This window comes from Uranotaenia lowii, chromosome 2 (assembly GCF_029784155.1).
Source record: "Uranotaenia lowii strain MFRU-FL chromosome 2, ASM2978415v1, whole genome shotgun sequence".
Taxonomy (NCBI): Eukaryota; Metazoa; Arthropoda; class Insecta; order Diptera; family Culicidae; genus Uranotaenia; species Uranotaenia lowii.
In genome coordinates this window covers 34,667,694-34,690,075 of record NC_073692.1, presented here as the reverse complement: position 1 = coordinate 34,690,075, position 22,382 = coordinate 34,667,694, and the positions used below count along the sequence as shown (strand labels likewise).

Below are 22,382 nucleotides of genomic sequence, written 5' to 3'. Positions count from 1 at the left end.
GAAATAATGAAAACAGATACTCATCTTTAATTTGATCGCGTCTCCAATGCAACGCTCGGCTGGTAGAAAAACCTGGGTTGGTCCGGAGGACGTAGCGCTAGCCCCAGCAATTCTGTCGCTTTGAATAATATGTATTTGTTTTTGATTGTTTTCACACATCATTTCACTAAGCTCCTAACTTTCACGCACAACAGTTTTAATGTCCCACAAATTTTTGTAATAAAAACAATTCGGAAATTTCTTGACGAAAATGAAAACGCGTCCGTCACTCAAAAGTCATGGCTTACTCCTCATGACTTTCCAATACAAAGTTGTACATACAAAATTAATGTTGACATAGAAGTATAGAATTTGAGAAATATTTACGATCAAAAATCTAAAAATCTGTAAAATCTGTGAATATATTCAAAGTTCTGTGTTTTGTGACACAGATTCTGTGATGAAAATTTGCTCAAAATTCTGTGATATTATAGATTTTTCCGTGATTTCGGCATCCTTTAGTAGAAGTCCTTCGCCACTGAAGCGCCTTTAGGAAAATTAATTACTCCTTATTTAGAATTGGAAAATTTTACTGCAATCTTAATTTTTTAACCATAATGGCAATTTAAATAAGCCCTTTAATTTGATAAATGTTCCCAAGAAGTGGAAAATTTTGAAAATTCAAGGGTATACCGACTAGGAAAAGACCTAAAGTTTTATAAAAGTTCGTGCATTTTCGTGTATTTTGAAACGGTTTTCCCACTTGGGAGGTGTTGGATTCTCCGGAGGAATTTTCCGGTAACATCCATTCGATCACAAAATCATGCGTCCGTTTTCCGTTAAATTCACTAATAAACTAACAGTTGTTTTTTCTTCGCAATCCCACCAAAAACGATAATTACACACTCTAGAACACTCATTATCAAGCCAATTTAACTCCAAACGAAGTTGTTTTGAGATATTGAATATGCACTCTTCATCCAAATAAATCCTACAATCTCCTGTTACTTAACACTCCAAGGAAATTTACTGAAGATAAAGTATTTTTGTAAGCAAAACATTTTTTTCTGGTATTCTCGGAAGCAATTGAGTCAAATTTAGTAAAGTAGAAACAGCAATAATATTTTTTAAAAATATTTCCCTTATTTTAACCATTTCATGTATTAAAACCAATTCTCTTCTTTTACAAATTACCATCAAATATCTCACATCATCAAACGTTCACAAATTTTAAATCTAAATAAATGAATAAATCAATGAAATTATAAATTAACACTAGAAAGACCGCACCAGTCAAAATGACTGGTTGGACACTTTGTTTGTTGAATATCTTAAAACACTACGCTCTAAAAATTCGCAAAAAATACGACTTTTCATGAATATTGAATCTCTACAAAACTGTGTATTTTTTATTTCACTAGTTTTTTTAATAATCGAAAAAAATTTCGCCATGGACACTCGGACCGTGACCAGTCAAAATGACTGGTAAAATTCACAACCCTAAAACTCAAACAAGATAAATTTTTTTCGCTTGCTTTTGGTTTAATTTGCAATCTACATTCAAGACAATGAGCCTAAGTTGATTTATGGTGGGCAGAAAATGAAAATGAGTCATGAAAATTTGTAGAAAAAGTTCTCGAATTTACCGCTGTGTGGCGCTTCAAGCACTTGACTCCCAATTTTTTAGTCCGTTTTGTTGCTCAACTTTAATTAAACTTTCTGTCCAAATTTGGCGAAATTTCATCAAGATTTGTAAAAGTTATGTTAGATTTAATACATGTCCATTCGAGAAATCGAGAAGTTTTAGGTGATAAATTTGTTTTATACTAAACTAGAATGAGTAAAATAATTATGAATTGTGTACTCATTTATTCAAATTTGAAGACATCAGCTATGAAACTGAATAATTTAAATGATATTTCAACATGGTTGCACGGAATATTTTTCATATGTTGGTTATCCACCATGGGTGCACGGATACACCGCAGTTTCTGCCCAAGTATGTATTCACATGCATTCTTAAATCATTAGGTTCGACAAATTTCCAATGAAAGTTCACTTACAAGTATTCCGGCACCCGTGTATATACCTGGCCAGCTGGCAACTGATTGAACATTCTTATTGAACATTCTTATTATAAGAGAAAACACATCTTACCTGTCGGCAACTTATGGGGTTTGAATCCAAGTGTTTTCTTGTCGATACCGGGAATCGAACCCAGTACGCCTGGCATACCTAGACCAGACTCGCGCCAGCCTATCTGATAGACCACATCGGCACTAAGATATTGGCTGTTAATTCACCGTTGAAAATTATATAGAAATAAATAGTTTTCAACTTGCTTCAGAACACAAAATATTTTTGAGTTAGATATGATTGGTATTTGAAATGCAATATTGATCAATCAAAAAACTTTTAAGGATAAACAAATCAATGTGTACATTTGACAATGTTGATTCATTATTTTTATTTTCACTGTTTTCCGTCGCACGACATAACTTGATGTATTTAATTCCTAAAATTCACTCGGTCCATGGTAACCGTTTTCCAATTTCTTGGATGTTGATCAGATCTTATCAGATAAATATACGATTGCAAAAACCTGTGTTTAAAAAAAAAATAAATTTACTATTTCAAGATATAATTAAAATTTTTTTTTTTCAGGAATGAAAAAACGGAACTTAAAATAAAAATCGTTATTTAAATCATTTTGTCTCAACATGAAAGACATGATTTCGACTTTGCTTCAGATAAGATTTGTAAAAATGCTTTTTAAAAATTTGCAAAAAAGTCCAATATTTAATTAAAACGCAGTGAATCCGTGCACCCATAGTGAAAAACCATGTATTTAACACAATTTTTCATTTGAATCTATAAAAGTCTTTATACTTTACCTTTAGCATGCAAAAAAAAAAAGATTTTGGAAGAATGGCGGTGAATCCGTGCACCCATGGTGAATTGCTCTACTAATAGAAAAAGTATGCTTCAAAACCTACAATATCAGGTATAATTTATAGGCAACGTGTTGAAAAATTTGAGAGCGGTGAATGCTAGAAAATATCTACTAAAACAAAATTGAAGCGAAACCATGCACCCATGGTCAATACCTATAGCCATCTAACATGATTTTATAATTAAATTGATAATGTGTTTTAATTTTTTGATAATTATTTGAAATATTCATTTTATGACATACACGCATTCGTCAACTATGCGAAAATGAGGTGATTCCGTGCACCCATGGTGAAAAAATATTTCCATTTTATAACAAAAATGATATCGAATAAATAACAAAATAATTTCAAAAGAAAAAAATTAAAAATATTATGATATAAAAAATTTTCCCTTTACCAGTCATTTTGACTGGTCGAGGTCCGAATAGGTATACATATTCAATTTGCCGGTCCTTCTAGTGTTAAACACTTTTGGAAATTGCCATCGATACAGCTCAGCCATGTTTCTTTTTTTTTTCTACAAAGTGAAAATTTACTATTGTATTTTAATTTTGTAATATTCAAACGGTAATTTTTTTACACATACTTCCTCACAACAATAATTTTCTATATCTATTTATTTTTAGATTTGGTAGTTTATCACAAGTGGAGATTTTTATTTCCCTCATTTTTGATTTTTTTTTATAAACACTAAATTTCTTTTTTTTTTGTAATTTATTCAAGCTTCAAAATCTTGAGATATTCTATTTTTTTTGTTCATTTTTGCAAAATCAGTCAATGTAACCTGAACTCAGAGTATTTAAACTTTCAGAAAAGCACATTCATTGACACAACATAACTAGAATTTTAGATCATCAGTCATCTTTTGTGTTCTTCATGTTTAGGAGAAGGAACATGTGCCAAAATTAAGCTTTTGTCAGGACTTCCAGTTTCAAACTTTGACTCAGACACGCCTCGATGCCGAGAACATTACTAACCAATATTTGATTTCCCATCGAAGACCCGTCCAGCGAAAGAGAGTGACTTTCCGCCTTTTGGGTGTTATTCTTCTCGGATTGGGTTTCTCCAACTTATGGATAGATATGTTGATACGAAGATTCCCAAGCAAAGCTGGGATGGTCAGGAAAGATGGCTTTTGAAATTCGTATCCTGACTAGATTCTCGCACTAGCTAGTGGAACATAATCCTTTTGTGATTTGTTAACGAATTTTTGTACCCTATATTGAGTGATCACATGACAAATTGGATGAAAACATGATTTAATTTTACCTGACCACATGTTTTTTTTTTAAGTCTATATTGTCAATCAATACCGTTTTGTGCCATACATCCTTCTCGGATGTTATACCAGCCTTCATTTCCCCTTCTCCAAGGCTTTGAACACATCGATGAAAAGCAAAAGTCAGCTCTATTGAGAAGCTTTTGGTTTGTGTTGTGTGTTTGGATCGGATCGGAATTTGATGCATATTCATTCATCGATGGTCAAAAACACATCAAGACATGTGCGTTCCGATGTGCTGAATGACCGAGAAGTTTCCAGAATCGTTCCGAAGTGGGCTTAAATTTAATTACTCCATGGGAAAGTCAACCGATTGGAGTGATTTGCAATGTTTATCGGAATTTTCGATAGAAGCAGCAAAGCAACGTATGAATTTCCATGGGTTCATTTTGTGAGTTTCCACAAACAATCCTTTGTTGTCGATTAAATGTTCAACAAACTCTCAATCAATTCTGTTAACGGCGAATTTATTCAATTGATTACAATTTATTTGTTTGTTGATTTTCAAATTTACTTTTCGCTGACTGAAACTATGGAATAATTAATTTACATTCGAAGCATTGACCTTCGTATCTCAATTATGAAAACGCCTGAAGGTATGCAATTGAAGCAACCACTTCAAATTCAACGCCATTTCCATAAGCCATATGGAATGTTTCCTGGAAAAATGTTTGCAACTCCCGTTCCAGCAATCAGCTTCTTTTGCTGCGGACAGCCAAATATTCGGGCAATGAAACGAAACAATGAAGAAGGAAATCTTCATCACCACCCGTTGGGAAAAAGAATTTATTCACCGAAAAGAATTCTGGCAATTTTCTTTGCCATTTGCGGAAACAATTTGCCGTCGAAAAATTACAATTAGGCATGGGAAAATAATGGCGCGGAAATCATGAAATTTTCCGCAGAATCACGTACAGACATTCTAATGGTAAGTTCAATCTGAAGTATTCTTTGGACAAATAAATTTTAACATAAATACAGTTTAAAATAATCAAACTTCAAGTCCTTTCCTATAATTTAAAAAAATCTGTACATTTTTTTCATTTGCGGTTTTTAAGAGAATCTATTTTATTATTTTCGTTATCATTCAAAGCAGTTCACGCTTTTGAGAGTTTTTCCGACTTTCACTTCCTAAATCAACGGTTTCGGTAAATCTTAGAACCAACATCAGATTTAGATCGTGCTCAGCATGAATTTTAATGATTGGATTAGTAGTTCGCTACCAAAGTTCGCAATCTTGCCCTTGATTGAGATTGGGACGAAGGTCCAAACATTATGATTCAGTTCCTGTTCTGGATGGTCTTTTCGAGAGAAAAGAAAAAACCGCAGCAACGACGACCGGTGACGGAAGGTTATTCCGAAGCTAAGACTTGACTTTGAAAACAAAATCGCTCGCTTCCAGAATACAAATAAGCTTGCCAGTCCAGGGACGAAAAACAACAACAGCTCGTGCCCACCTATCAATATCGAGAATTTACCGCTTAGGGTTGAATTTCGGAAAGCTGTTTTTTTTTAAATCAATTTTAAATTATTGTGCGGTAGGCGATCTTTTATTCTGTAGATATTCAATGTCAAACAAGATAATTTTTTATATTGAACGCGTATGGTAGAATATTTTCGAAAAGTTGAATCAAACACTTTGATAGACAATTGGATTTCTTGAACGTGAGATGATGACTTTTCTGCTCATACGGCGACCGTCAAATATTTACCTTTTTGGAAACATTGGCAAAAAAATTATTAGGTGTATAAGATGAATCAACTATTTGAATCCCTTAAAAAATGTTTAAAAAAATTTGAAATGCTCTAAATTAATTTTATCAAACTGTAATTTTTGAAAACGGGTTTCCAATAAATGCAACTGTGTTTGACAATACTTTTCTTATAAAGTGTTAGAAAAACTCAATTTTCAACACCACTTCAGGTATGGTTTACAATTTTTCAGCCGTCTTCTTAATTCTTCCGTTATCTAGAGACATTTTAATGGTTTTTTATTATTTTTATGATTTTCTTGTTTTTCTTGATTTTCTTGATTTTCTTAATCTGCTTGATTTAAAAATTTTTCTTGAATTTCTTTGTTTTCTTAATTTTCTTGATTTTCTTGATTTTCTTGATTTTCTTGATTTTCTTGATTTTCTTGATTTTCTTGATTCTCTCGATTTTCTTGATTTTCTTGATTTTCTTGATTTTCTTGATTTTCTTGTTTTTTTTGATTTTCTTGATTTTCTTGATTGTCTTGATTTTCTTGATTTTTTTGGTTTTCTTAGTTATCTTGATTTTCTTGATTTTCTGGATTTTCTGGATTTTCTGAATTTTCTGGATTTTCTTGATTTTCTTGATTTTCTTGATTATCTTGATTTTCTTGATTATCTTGATTTTCTTGATTTTCTTTATTGCCTGAATTTTTTTGATTTTCTGCATTTTCTTGATTTGCTTGATTTTATCTTTTTTCTTGATTAAAGTAATTCTCGGGATTTTCTTGAATTTCTTAATTTTTTTGATTTTTTAATTTTCTTAATTTTAATGATATTCGTGTTTTTCTCGGTTTTCTTGATTTTCTTGATTTTCTTGATTTTCATGACTTTCTTGATTTTCTTGATTCTCTTGATTTTCTTGAGTTTCTTCATTCTCATGACTTTTTTTTAATTTTCTTGATTTTATTTTTTGATTTTATAAATTTTCCAGATTTTCTCGTTTATCTTTATTTTCTTAATTTTATGGATTTTCTTAATTCTTTCGATTTTCTTGATTTTATTGATTTTTACTATTCTCTTGATGATTTTGGTTTGCTAGATTTTTTTATATGCTTATTTTTCTAGATTTTCTATATTTTCTTGATTTTCTTGATTTTTTTTTATTTTCTTGATTTTCTCGATATTCTTGAATTTCTAAATTTTCTTGATTTTCCTGATTTTCTTGATTTTCTTGATTTTCTTGATTTTCTTGATTTTCTTGATTTTCTTGATTTTCTTGATTTTCTTGATTTTCTTGATTTTCCTGATTTTCTTGATTTTCTTGATTCTCTTGATTTTCTTGATTTTCTTGATTTTCTTGATTTTCTTGATTTTCTTGATTTTCTTGATTTTCTTGATTTTTTTGATTTTCTTGATTTTCTTGATTTTCTTGATTTTCTTGATTTTCTTGATTTTCTTGATTTTCTTGATTTTCTTGATTGTCTTGATTTTATTGATTTTCTTGATTTTCTTGATTTTCTTGATTTTCTTGATTTTCTTGATTTTTTTGATTTTCTTGATTTTCTTGATTTTCTTGATTTTCTTGATTTTCTTGATTTTCTTGATTTTCTTGATTTTCTTGATTTTCTTGATTTTCTTGATTTTCTTGATTTTCTTGATTTTCTTGATTTTCTTGATTTTCTTGATTTTCTTAATTTTCTTGATTTTCTTGATTTTCTTGATTTTCTTTATTTTCTTTATTTTCTTGATTTTCTTGATTTTCTTGATTTTCTTGATTTTCTTGATTTTCTTGATTTTCATGATTTTCTTGATTTTCTTGATTTTCTTGTTTTTCTTGTTTTTCTTGATTTTCTTGATTTTCTTGATTTTCTTGTTTTTCTTGATTTTATTGATTTTCTTAATATTCTTGATTTTCTTCATTTTCTTGATTTTCGTGATTTTCTTGATTTTCTGGATTTTTTTGATTTTCTTGATTTTCTTGATTTTCTTGATTTTCTTGATTTTCTTGATTTTCTTGATTTTCTTGATTTTCTTGATTTTCTTGATTTTGTTGATTTTCTTGATTTTCTTGATGTTCTTTACTTTCTTGTTTTTTATATTTTTCTTGATGTCTTGATTTTCTTGAATTTCTTATTTCTTATTTTATTTTTAGTTTCTTTTCTTTAATTTTTTCAGTTTTTTTTTATTTTCCTGATTGTTTTCTTGATTTTTTTTAATTTCTTGATTTTTTGATTCTCGTGATGATTTGATTTTCTTGATTTTCCTAATGTTTTTGATTGTTTTGTTTTTCTTGATTATTTATATTTTTTTAATTTTTTTTTTATATTAGTGATTATTTCGATTCTTTGGATTTTTTGTTTCATTTGGAGGATTTTCAATCAAAAGTTTTTTTCAAGCTATCGGTCTTCGTCTATAATTCATTTTATTTGCATGTTTCCTTTTCTATAGCGTTTTTCCTTAGTACCGTGATAAGCTAAGCAAACAATATTAAAGCAATAAAACGAAAGAAAACGAGTGTGACTTCTTAAAGCTTGAAGATTGAGCCGTTTCGAATAAAGAAATTATAAAAAAAAATTCAACATGTGAAGTTAGGGCCAAAAATGTGCAAATATTGCACTTGATCAGGAGTTTCACCTTTCAGTTATAATAAACAATTAACTGTCATGAATATATTCAAATCTTTATTTGCCATTATTTATTGATGTTTTTTTTTTCTTTTTTATTGTTTAAACCTAACTTTATTAAACAGGAAAACAATGTTGCGACCCCTCAAAGTGGCAAAACGAGCCAATTAATATATTTTGATAAAATGCAAATTTTTTTAAGTATTACGCAGTGGTGGCTCCAGAGAGTACATAAATCTCGGAGAGTAACGCCAAAGGTTTGCTATTTTTATGTTATTTACAACATTGAATTTTATATATAGTTCACCAACTGGTATTGAAAACGCTCTCCAGCAAAACCGTGCTGGATGTTTACATTTATTAATTTTGTCAGGTTGTGAAGATAAGCTAGAGAATTTCGAATCGAAGAATGAGCCAAAATCTTTCAAAACCATTTTTAGCGATGGAATCACTCATCATGTCACATCAACTAACGCTTGCATACACCGTACTGAAGATTTTTTTTTCAATGGCAACCGTTAAAAATGGGACTAATCAATTTCAATGAGGTTGGCAAGTCAAATATTCAGCCACTTAAGTACCAGGCAAGTAGTCTCAACTTCGCTTGAGAACGGTAGCATTCGGCCTTCCTTATTCTGCTGTTTCAATGTCATCCAGCCATGTCCAAAAATGTCGGAAATTATTCCCCGGTCTGTCCAGCGCTGCGGATGTTGATTTTGTTGATTCATTGATTCTTTTTTTCCCGATGCCTTCGTCCAATGAAATTCGAAATGCAATTTACGATTTAACGAAGTGGAAAGAAAATCCTCGGTTCGGTTTCGGTTCAGCCTTCGCTTCTTCCCAATTTTCCCTAGCATTCCAGCCGTTTTAAATGATGTTTGGGAAATTGAAATCAATCGTTACTTTGTGTGAATGAAACTCCAGCACTCGTATTCCTCCTTGGGTTGGTTCATTAAAATTCATGAAACTTAAGCTTTGTTTGAACAGCATTTGAAACTTAAGATTGAATTGGTCGTTGGCGTTTCTAGAATAAAAAAACAAATGAAACCTTTTTTTCTATCTCACCTTTTTCCACAGATCACTCCCCAACAAATCTGTCCCAATCGAACATCTGGTTGGACAGCTTGAAAACGGCAAATTGGTACAACTTCCTGTGACGACAACCTCCGAACAAAAAAAACCCCGTCGAATCAAGCATGAAATCCATTTCACTGATCCTGCTGGCGTTGGCTGCAGTTCTTTTCTCGGTGGCAGCCGGACAGCAGCAAAAGTACACCGATAAGTTCGACAACGTCAACGTGGACCAGGTGCTGGGCAATGACCGGATTCTGAGCAACTACATCAAGTGCCTGCTGGATAAGGGCCCTTGCACCCAGGAAGGACGGGAACTGAAGAGTGAGTATCTCTACTACCTACTAAGTCCAGCTCAGGACCATCGGAGGACATCCGACTTGCCAAAGTGATTTCTCCACTTGACGGTTCGAGAGAGTCTTTTTTTTATCTTTTAAATTTTCAAGCTTCTGTCTACAGCTGCACGAAATTGAATTCAACATTAGTTGGTTGGGAGCTACGGGAGGAAAGCGTGATTGAAAGCGAATGAAAAGTCATGAAAATTTTATTACCCGAAGAAATGTTTAAGGTCCTTTAGACCGGGAGTCCAACAGAGAAACCCGGAAAAACAAACATTCGAAACCAAAATATTAAATTTACAACTCGTGCTGAAAAAAATCCACTTTTTGGGAACGACATTTTTTCTTTAAAGCATGCTTCATTTAGAATTGGAACAAACTTTTGCTCATATTGTGGCGCTCCTGGTGAAGAGATTTTTAAGTTCATGACGCCCCACACAGGTGTAAATGCACCTAATAAGTTATTTGCGGTATGAACGGTAAACGATAGACATTTGATGTTTGTAGTGAATTTCTTTAACACTATTTAATATTTTTCGGTAAAACGACATTAACTATTGGGATCAAGATTATACTTTCGTTAGCCATAAGAATAGTTTCTAAACTGACTCGCAAAGTTGCTCTTCTTGCCGTTTGTTCTCAAGACTCTTCCGAGATTCCCCGAACTTGTTCTCGTTCTCTCATAATTTGCGATATTAATGTGTGTGCGTTTACTATTTTTGTCACACTGAATAAAATCACCTTGTGATACTTAGAATAGATCTTGGGATCCCATTTTATTTACTTATATTTCCTACATTGCTTCCCTTCTCTACCGGTCGAAAAAGTTACCAGAGAAGCAACATATTTTATGGTTTAACGTTAAAATTAATGAAAATATTAGCTTTTTTTAGTTCTCGATACTTTTTTTAAAGCTCATTTAAATTTAACTTTGTTAGGATCAAATCTGTAAAATAATAAACCACACAAATATTTCCATTTTTATTCATATGTGGTTAGCAGCTGTTGTTGATTGTGTCCAGTCAGACTTTTTTTTCCAAAAAAATATTATTTGATTAGAATATACGCAGACATTTTGAACATTTCGAACTTAATTATTGATTTCTTGTCATAAACTTTTAAAAACTCGTTTCTGTGAAATAGGAGCAAATATTTTTTTTTTGTATTGATGATTAAAACAACATCAACTAGCAACCCTAATTGCCAACATCCGTGCATACTTTCACATCGACACTTTCTTTTCGTCAAATGAAAAAATGTCACCGAGAGAGAGAAAGCAATTTTCTCAAAATTAACAACTGTTCAACCATTGCATATGACAACAACTTCTCGCAACTCACAAATACTGTCTAACTGTTGCGATGGTGTCAGGAGATGATGATGTGCCACCATCATTGAGTTTCGTAATCCTATTTTCGTTACTTTTCACGTTACAGTGAAACTAAATTTGAAACCCAGCAAACCAACTTCATAACATCTGGTTCTCCGAAACCTCCAGTTTATCAATGATTTTTTTTGTATAAATTTTAAACACATGAGGTAAATCTGATTAATGAACTGTTTATCTCCATATACTTCACGTTCTCCAAATTATTCTCATATTTGGAACCAAGCAACTATCGTGACCAAAACTGGTTCTCCGAAATTATTCTTTCGGAACCAGGATAAAATTGGCAGATACACGAATTGTTATATTGTCAAATAAACGAAACCACAGAAGTTTTGAGCTTTTTTACTTAATTCGTTTAAAAAACTTTATAAAAAACTGAATTCTTTAAAATAGGAGAAATATTTTTAACGTTGAAATAATATTTACAAACAACATCAACTAGCAACCCTAATTGACAACATCCGTGCATGCTTTCACATTTACACCTTCTTGTCCTCACATGTTTAATCTTAAAATGTCCTCGGGAGAGCGAAAGCACTTTCCTCGAAATTAAGAAGTGTCTAACTTTTCCATACTACAACACTCACTCGCAACTCACAAGTACTGTTAAACTGTTATGATAGTGTTAGAAGATGACGATGAGATTCATTTTAAAAAAATCTCATTTTTCAAAGGTCCGTGTTTATTCCTTTTTGTCCTTTTTGTTTTACATTTCGCAATCCTGTTTTCCGTACTTTTCATGTATTAAAGCCTAAGGTTCTCCAAATTAAACTAAATTTGGAACCTAGTAAACATACTTTTATAACTTCTGGTTCTCCGAAACCACCGATTCGGAACCAAGTTATGCATCATTACATTTATTTTAAACTTAAAACACATTGACTTCTGTAAATCTGATTATCGTACTATTTATCTCCAGATGCTTCGGTTCTCCAAATTATTCTCATATTTGGAACCTAGCAACAATACCAGTACTGGTTCTCCGAAATTATTTATTCGAAACCAAGTAACATTGACAAATTCTGTTCTGCCTTGTCTTACTCGGAACCAAGACCTTTGTATTTCACTTTTATTACTCTGACGCAAATTTGGCTGACGCGGTTTCGACGCCATGTTTTTTTTCAACTTAAAATGATTTGATTTACTTTATCTTGAATGAAATTGAAACCATTTTAAAGATGAGGGCATCAACGGAATCTTCAGATGAAGATATTGATCGGATCTTTGACTGCGCCATGTAGTGAATTTCTTTAACACTATTTAATATTTTTCGGTAAAACGACATTAACTATTGGGATCAAGATTATACTTTCGTTAGCCATAAGAATAGTTTCTAAACTGACTCGCAAAGTTGCTCTTCTTGCCGTTTGTTCTCAAGACTCTTCCGAGATTCCCCGAACTTGTTCTCGTTCTCTCATAATTTGCGATATTAATGTGTGTGCGTTTACTATTTTTGTCACACTGAATAAAATCACCTTGTGATACTTAGAATAGATCTTGGGATCCTATTTTATTTACTTATATTTCCTACAATGTTTTCACAACATTTCAAAATTTTTTGATGATCCATCGAATTCTAGAAAGAAAAAAAGTGAGTTTTCCACCTAAGGCTATGATCATTTAGTATCCGGGCACTTCATTTCGGTGATAGCTAGGTTACTAGAGCTCGGATATGCAAAACTTTAGCAGCGTTGTGTTGGTTATGAAAAGGACTATCTTGCCTATTTTTTTTTTCACATTTTTACATTAACGTGTGTTTGAGATATTTACGGTGCAAAAACCCATAGTAAAAATAATTTTGCACAAATTTGCTCCTATTACGCATTTTGCGCCTCGGAAATTCATTATTTTTTATTTGAAAACTCATGAACTGTTTATTTTTTCTGATTTTTTTTGGTTGAGAAGTATAAGGAGCCACTCTAGGATGCTTACCCGAGCAGACTTTTATGGCAAATTTATAGCAAATTTTGCTATCACGCCCTGAGAGCCGAGTTTGCTCTCATTTTGCTTGACATAAGGTGGTACACAGCAAAAATGAGAGCAAAGATTTTCATACTTGGTGAGCAAAATGATACCTAATTTTTCTAAAACTGAGACCCTAACTACACCTCATTTTCTGAGAGCTTGGAAAGCAAAGGCATCACATAATTTTGCCTGACAGTAAAATTTGGCATCATTTTGCTTTCAAAACTTGAAGAAAAACTACAGCAAAACGAGGTTTAATTTTGATGTCCCTATTAAAAAACTGCTCTTTTATTTTTACTGTGTTCTAACTTAAGTCAACCGAAATGAAAACGAGTTTACTCATCAAAGCGTGATAGCAATATTCAATCTTATTGTGCTTTAAAGTTTTTTCCGTGTATCCGAGTCGCCTTCAGTTATGCAACGTGAAAGCAATTTACAGCGATCCGGACAGATCGTTGACGAATTCGATAGAGACAACGCAAGTTTTTTTTGACACGAGCAATCTGAAAAAATGTATTATAGTCATAAGTATCTATCCACAAAACTTCCGAGGCTGGATTATAGCTAAATTTAGCTCAAATTTGACCAGTTATTATAAATCAATTAAGGATTTTTTATACTAAAATATTAGCAGAATGCAAAAAAGTGTCCTGAATAAATTTGTGCTCATTTTTCAGTAAATTAATTGACGTTTACTAAAATTCCAGCAATTAGCAAATAGTTACCCTAGTTAAAAATTTCTTTTTTCATAATATAAGAAGCCATTATAAGAATAAGAGAAATTACATTTACATGAGCGTTAAGAACAAAGAATGTCTCACAAACAAGACTTAGTTAAATTTCAGATTTCGTATTCAATAATACTTATGCATATTTAGTGATAAAATTTTAAAAATCTTTACCTGTTGCTCGGTAAAAAGTTGGCTCCTCTGAAGTTCTTAGTAGGGATTTCTTAACATCTGAGTTCAGTCGATTTCAATGTTGTGCTTCCGTAGTTTAATCTTCATTGAAGACTTTAATGCTAAACATCATAATCATCAAATGCTAAAAATCATAATCAGCTAAAAGATTTTAACTGCACGGATTTCTTCATTACCACAAATGAATGGTGATATTCTCCGTACGAGCATTGTTTTTGATTCTCCGCCAGACAGTAAGGAATTTGCTTCTTATATCTCAATCCATCTCGAACATTCGGTCAGCTGAGAGCGGAATCCACAAGCTTGACTTATCGACATACTTTGTAGCGCGCGTAATTTTTTTTATAAACATATGGATACCCATAGGTTGTCATTTTCGGTTTAGTCCGTCATCTACAATTTAGAAAGAAAATAAGTAGTTAGAAATAACAAATATTAATTTAAATTTGTCTTTTTTATCTGTGTCATTTAAAAAATATCTTATAACACATTATGGACCAAATACGAAATATCCCGATTTTTCACAAGCAACAGTTACAAATTCAATCATGGAACTATACTCTAAATTGAACACAACAGGGTAACTCAAGGATACTAAATTCTTAGTTCTGAGATGAAGAATGTCAAACAGTGATGTTTTCCGGCTAAGATTGTTTTGAGGTCCTTAATGTATGAAAAGATAAACTTACTTTTGTTGGTAGTCTTCTTTGGCCTAAAGAACCTTCTGGCGTCTCCGTCTTCAATGCTTCGAATAAATGTAGGTGTTTTTCTATAATTTCCGTGATCCATACGAAAGATTCTCATTCGAACCGTGGAGCTTAAATGGCGTTCTTGTTATGCAAGTGGTACTTTCCTTAAAGCACTAGAGCAACGGAACAGTTAGATCAGCTTTTGGATCATCGTACCTCTCAACTAAGCTCTGTTTTGAAATCCTTTACTTGTTGTCGCTTTGGATTACCACCATGGTATCGTGAATTTCCTTTAAAAAGATATCCGATATTACTATGTTATTAAATTTTATCGATTACAATTGTTCAAATTGAGTCGCTTTAGGAACAAAGAGTTGCAACTGCATGCAATTCACCAAATACCGATTTCGAGAAATCAGTCCCCAAAGTTTTCTTTAAATGACCAAAATACTTCGATTGTCAATTTTTTGGTTCGAGAAACCTTTAAGAGGTCTTGGGAGATTAACTTACTGTTAACTAACTAACAGCTAACTTATTTTGTGGTGATATTTTCTCTCACCTGAACTTTCATGTTTTGCTGATAAATATTGAAAAATAAAATTTATACATACTTGTACTTGTGTATACAGTATTTTAATTTGAGCATGTTTTAGGTTTACCAAAACACTTTTTGATTCAAAAATTTTTTAACATAAAATCACTCGTACTGATCCTAAGCGTTTTAGTAAATAATTTAAAGCAACGGAGATTGGAAACTCACCTAAGTTCCTTTGCTTCCTGCGACTTGACGGTTCTAGTTAATCCTTCCAGGTACTCATCGCGAATCACGGCTATGAAAAAGTTGCGTAATTCAGACGGCGGAGAGTGTGCAATCTGAGCTTGAATCAGAAAAACGATAGCTCCGGTTGAAGCCAGCACTTTTGAGGTTACGTGTTCCCGTTCACGAAGAGTTTTTGAAACTTTCAAACTGGGCGAACCGGTGACCCAAACGAACGGACAGTCCTCCCCGACTAGCAAGCAGTCCCCTTGAAAGCCGTCTGCCAGAAACTGCAGCTGTTGTTGTTGACCAGAAGCCATTTGATATGGTAACTTTTCTCGGTTACTTTTGATCGAATAACCGGTGAAAAATAGTAAAACCTGAAAATTTTTCAATCTTTTAAATTCTACATTATTGCTTTTGAATTAACTTACCAAACAAAATGGAAAACTCGATCGGGCCCTTCCATCTTCCGCACTTTCTTTTCCAATCTGAAGAAAAACCAAAACAACTCGTAAGCAAGTTGTTTACACCCGGGCAAGGATGCCAAGTGTTCTGATTTTTCAGAAGATCGCATTTTTTTTTTAAACATTAAACAAATCTGTTATAATATAGTTTAACACTATTTAACCAATGATGACAATGTTTGGTTTTCAGTTTCAGTTACAATGTACGGTTAAAATAACATGCAAAAAGAGATTTTCTTTAAAAGCTGCAGGCTGCCGAGATTTTTCTCACTTCAATGACATAATTAAGCCGTTTATTGTACCTGTATTTCGTCTCTATATATGTAATCTAAGCAGAGTTGTGGAGTTCTTAAAACCCCTGATTTTCTTCGCGATGCATTTATTTTTTACAAATCTATTTAGCTAGTATTTTTTAACCGGAGTGCCGTACCGAGCCTATAGTAAACAAAGAGACAAAATTTTTGATTTTACTACTAATATTAACAAAGTAAGCAAATCATTGCTTATAATTATTTCTTATCTACTTCAAACAAAGTGAATGAAGAGCAGTAAAAAAGTAATAGAATTTTGATCAAGCTTGCTCGTTCATCCGAAACAATATTGACAAAAAGTTTTATTAATGGCAATCCTGGAGCAACACCGCAGCATGGTTGCTGATTGTATTAACTTGAAAGAATCAGATGGCGCCTCTTCGTTTACTGTAGTCTCTTTAGGGAGTCGTTTTATTTGAATTTTTCTGTGAACGCATTCTCAAAACATCAGTGCTGTACAATATATGCCCAGTATTAATTTTGTGGCTCTTCAGAGTATTTCCAGAAAAAAAAATTAAATTATATATCTAATAAAAGTCGCGATTGAAAGTAAAATAAAACTACAATCTTAATTTATCATCTTAAAAAAATGTTTATGATTGGAATCGTTTTTGGTATTATAACTTTTGATATTCGTATTCGGTTTAAATTTTATAACATTCATAAAAAGGCATTTGAACATTAAAATCAAGTCTTGAGGGAAATTAAAATGATTGTAAGATTGGTAGTTTTTTAACGTGGAAAAATTACAAACCTTAGTTTGGCATCACATAAAAACTTAGTTATGAAGACACGTTGAATTGAAGATTTTAAAAGTATTAACTGTTAGATTGATTTAAATTGATAATTTGTAATTGGCAATAATTGGCAATTATTGACATATGCCGAATAGCAAATAATATAAAAACAATGATACTTTAACGATGTCTAATTTTGCTTTGAATGCTTTCAACAAAAAGTCTTCTAGGACCGCCAATGAACTGTCCTTTTAAAATCGCTATTTTATTTTAAGTTTCAAATCGTGACGTGTGACAGATTAATTTTCGAGCACGGATGGATTTGCCGCGATCGTATACTTGACCATATAAATTTACACTGTAATTAAAAAACTCTTTATCAGATTGCATAAAAATTTTGATTGCTATAATTTCGGTCTCAGTTCGGTATTTTATGTTAGAATTTGGACAGCTTAATGAGGGCTCTTTTTGCTATCAGTAAAAGTTTTACAGCAAATTTTGCTTCAATTTTGCTGTTGATGCCCGAGAGTGGTTTGACATCAGAAGATGGTATCATTTTGCTGTTGACACCATATTAAGGTTTTAGTTTGCTATCATTTTGGGCATCAAAGTCTGCTCGGGTACAAAATTCAAACCAACCATCGGAGTGGAACCCTTGATCTCAACTATAGGAACAAATTTATGGTTATTGGGGACAACTGAATGCAGACCTCTTAACTATGCAGTAAATCCGTTTCAGACAGACTAAAAGTGTTGCCTGTCAAGTGGACACCCGGGAATTAACTAAAAATTAGCAGTTCCATGGATCGCAATCTGTGCAACCGGGTTTTACGCAATGTGACAGATGTGTTCAGATGGACTAAGAAATTTATGTTAAACCCGAATTTAAGAGGTCATATTCTTCGAGATGCCTACTCATGAAAAAGTACCAACCAGATTCCAATTGATTTTTACAGGTGAATTTGTGTAAAATATCATGATTTTGAAAAGGTTTAGCTTCTGTGGTAAAAATAATAGATCAGTACATGGCTGAAAAAAGTGTGCAAAGATAAAAATTATATTTTATCTTAAAGTAAGAGTATTTCTTGTCATCAACGTTAAACCTTTTTTTTTAATATTTTTACATTAAATATCATAATAACACTTTCATAGTTTTTAAAATACAGAGGTTTTAAACTGCCCGGATACTAAATGCTCATAGCCTTAGAAGGGAAATCAAAAAATAAAAATTCTTTAAATAATTTGTTTAGAGACTTGATGTCTTAACAGAAGTTGTTGATCTTGCTATTTAAAAAAAATTTTGTTGAATACACCATCAAGATCATAAATGTTACGAGCATTTTGAAAATAATACAAGTAATTTTGACTTTTAATTTAATATCTTTTTAAGTATACGATCTACAAACTTGGTCTACTTGAGAAAGTTGTTCAAACTGTTAAAACACACAACTTTGTGCAATATGTCAAATACATATTTCAACTAAGAAAGCAGATATACTACAAAATATCCAAAATATTGCCTTTTTTCAGTAAGAGATAATCTTAAGAGTTTGGACGAGTTCGTATAATTTTTTGAGTGGGTTTTGTTGGTCAAGTTATTGGCTTTCTATCTTCTTTCTAATATATAAAGATGAGTTGGACTATATATGTTTGTTTGTATGCACGTTATACAAATCCAGACCGCTTAACCGATCAGCCTGAAATTTGGTACAGCTATGTATTTGGAATATGGTAAGGTTTTAGTAATAGTTTTGAGCCCCTCCCACCTAGAAAAAGGGACCCTCCCTCCCATACAACTTTCGTTTTTATTCCCTCGAATCAAAAGTCATGGCACCCATTTTTCAAAACCATTTTTTCCCTTTGGCGGGGTTATTTTCACCATCACCATGGGCATGGGCCGCGCATTAGAAACGACCATCCAGAGTTCACGTGTAGTGGACAGCAAACCAAAGCCTGCTAATGATTAAAATCTTGATAGCGATTTTTTTGTACTGTTCGTAGCACGAGGCACAAGCACGTCCCTACCGCCGCGGGAGGCGTTGAGAATCTACAAAAATATACAATGTGAGAATAAGGACGCATTGATTCATATTCATAATGAAATGACTTTTACAGCTGAATTAGCAGCAATGTTCCAGCTTTAAGCTACCAACCATTTTCGAATTTTTCGAATTCCTCAGAGAAAAAGAAAAATTAATTATACCCAAAGTTATTTGATAATTATGTAAAATTTTAAAAGGGGGAATAGACATCTAAACGTGCATTTTCTGGCGAATGATAAAACCAAATCCAACGCTTGAAACTTTTTAGTAATTGAAACTGAAGTTATTAGTTTGGCACAGTTCAACTTGGTTATTTTTAACTTTTCAATAATTGTTTGTCATTCTACCATCAATTTTGAGAATATAAAAACCGTTTAAAACCGCGAATAAAATAAATCTAACGATTTCACGATGATTAATGCGATAGTTGTGCCAAAGAATAAAAGAAATTGATCAGAACTCGAACACCTTTTTCATAACATTATAAAATGGATGATTTCATGTCAGAGATTTGTGGAACTTTCAAAATCTAAGAAAAACTGCAACTGAAAACCTGCAGAGTGAGTGTTTAACAAGGATTTAGAGCAAAACTTCTTAGAAATTTCTAAGTGAAGCAGAACCACGCTTATTCGAGCTCCGGTAATCAGAGCATCCGTGTAACCCAAGCCTCCGTTTTCATACAAAATCCATGTGAAGTTGTGTTTCATCACCGTTTTATATTGTTGTGGTATTGAATCGTTTTTTTTCGGCGAGTTTAAAGTCTTTATTTGCAAAAAACGTCGATTAAATAGCATAACAAAAAACATGCCTTTACCGAGCTATGCGCTTGAATGATATTCAAAACCAGAGCCAAAGGATTAGATTTTCAATGTATTTCGTGTAATCCGAAGTTTCGCTTATCCGAGGTGGTCCTTCCCCCGCGGGGATCTACTGTAAATAAAAGTCGAATAGGTACGGGGAAATAATCCATGTTGAAAAGTGGGATCTTCAAAAGGGGTCGTTCGCGTATGTTTACATGCATGAGAAACTAAATTTTCATTTAAAAAAACATTGTTATCATTTGATGATAAAAATATAAGGCTAAATCAATTCAAGCTTCCTGAAAATGATGGGTTTAAAGTTTTTTTTTGTTATAGGATGAATACCCAACAATTCAAGGAAAATAATTTTAAATTTCTATAAATACAAACCTCTTAGCTATTTGTTTTTTTATTAAAATGAAAACGGTAAACGCGGTAAATAATCTCAATCAAAACTTCAAAAAGACTAACCAAAGTTACAAAGGTAACATGACCAAATTTCTTATAACGATGAATACTAGGCTTCCAAAATTTTGAAAAGTCTATCGACTCATTTTGATTTATATTTTATGTGAACCCGAGCAAGGCCGGGTAAAATCAGCTAGTTCTAAATAAAGCTAAAATATAATTATCATTTCATTTCATCATTTTCACAAAGATAATCATCATTATTCTACCTGTAACCAAGCAGCTTTCCTTCAGTTTCCCGGAACAGAAAAAATCAATTCCGAGCTTCTCAAATTCTCCCGTTTAAATCATTCTGAAATCTGTTTATTGCACCATAAACAACGCCGTTTCCCTAAGCCACAAGTTTTCAATCCTGGGGAATATCCGGTGCGCCAAAAAGTTGCCAAAAGAAAGTTTACTGTCCAAGATTGAAATAGCTACCGCCTTCATCGTCGTTCATGTTCTCCCCTGTTTTTCTTCCTGATAATTGAACATGGAAAATTTTTACACTAACCCAACCGGCACACAATAAAATGAACCAGAATCCGAGGAGTTGAAATGATTTATGAGCGGCAAAATTTTCCGGAAAAGAATGAACCTACTCCGAAAATATGGGCTTTAGGATTTGGGTGGGCTTTTTCGCAGCTTCAACCGGAAACGCAGGTCGTCAAGTTCAGCAGTAACTGGATGTCTGACTCAAAAAATAATGTTGTACTTTAAGAATTTCTATTTTCAATGTAATACTCAAAGTTCTGAAAGAAGCCTTCTTTTAAAATTCATAACGTAGTGTTACAGGAAACGATTTTAAGTTTTTCGCGTCAGGAAATCGGAAGTCTTCCCGCATCAACATGTGTCAATTTGACGTCTCAAGCAGCCAAAAGACGACGACGCCAGGGAACAAGGCAAAGCTAAAACATGACAGCTAATCTTCCGCTCAAAACTTTCCGCGCCCGAAAAAGCGCTGCAGCCGGCATTTGGCGAAAGGAAGGTTCTTTGTTTAGTTTTTGGCGAAATGGCTGTTTGTTTTCTCGGGTGAAAACTTTAGGGCAACCCAACGAGAAAACTTCGTTCCCAGCAGCTTTCTTCTCCGATCTTCTAATGTCAACTGCGCGGTCTAAGTCTTTCCGAGCAAATGTATGGACGACAGAGATTGCCGAAAGTGGCAGCTTAAGTTATCGGTATTGTTTCTGGGAATGGAAATTCTGCTAAGGTCAATCTCGGGAAAATTTACAAACATGCTTATTGGGCAAAGTGAGACAGTTGTTTATTTATCGGTTTTCTGGTTTATCTTTCCGGAAGGTTCGTTCAAATAATTGGAACGAGGTTGGACGTTATGATAACAATTGCCAATTTCCCGAAACCATCTTAACGTATCGCGGACCAAAAACGAGAATTCTCGTTTTTTCTCCTGCTACGAGTGGGGGAACATGCTCTATTATGCCCCACCTAAGCAAATCACTGATTTGCTATGTATTCCACGTACATTTTGTGTAAAATACGAGTGTACTGGTTGAAGAAACGTATTTTCTACAAATACTTGTGATTTTTATTACTCAAATTCATTTACTTTAAAAAACTTGATTTTGAAAAAAACATATTTAAGCCACAGAAAAAAATTGTGTTGCAAATACGCACCACTGTATATTCAATACGAACACACCCGAAAGCAGCCAAAGACCGAAAACACACCAATACTTACAGAAACTTTGACTAAGAAGGAAATCAAAATGAACTAAAGGAAATTTAGAGAAAAAGTGAAAACTTGGTTTTTTGGCCAATACTAACGCACAAAAATTGATTTTTAAGTTATTGTTTACTTTCAATGAAAATTGGCCATTGTAAGGATGAGATGAAGGATATACAAAAATAAATCAAATATAATTAAAAATATAATAAAATAATAGTTATTTAATATTTG

The 22,382-nt window shown here is 32.8% G+C and overlaps 1 protein-coding gene across 1 annotated transcript in view; it reads left to right on the top strand.

The window, feature by feature from the left end:
* Positions 1 to 22,382, top strand: part of LOC129745392 (ejaculatory bulb-specific protein 3-like) — a 77,131-nt gene that overhangs the window by 43,553 nt on the left and 11,196 nt on the right. Inside the window, exon 3 of the mRNA XM_055738449.1 lies at positions 9,608 to 9,925. Coding sequence (XP_055594424.1) covers positions 9,727 to 9,925 — 199 coding nt within the window. The 5' untranslated portion in view covers positions 9,608 to 9,726. The remainder of the gene's footprint in view (positions 1 to 9,607; positions 9,926 to 22,382) is intronic.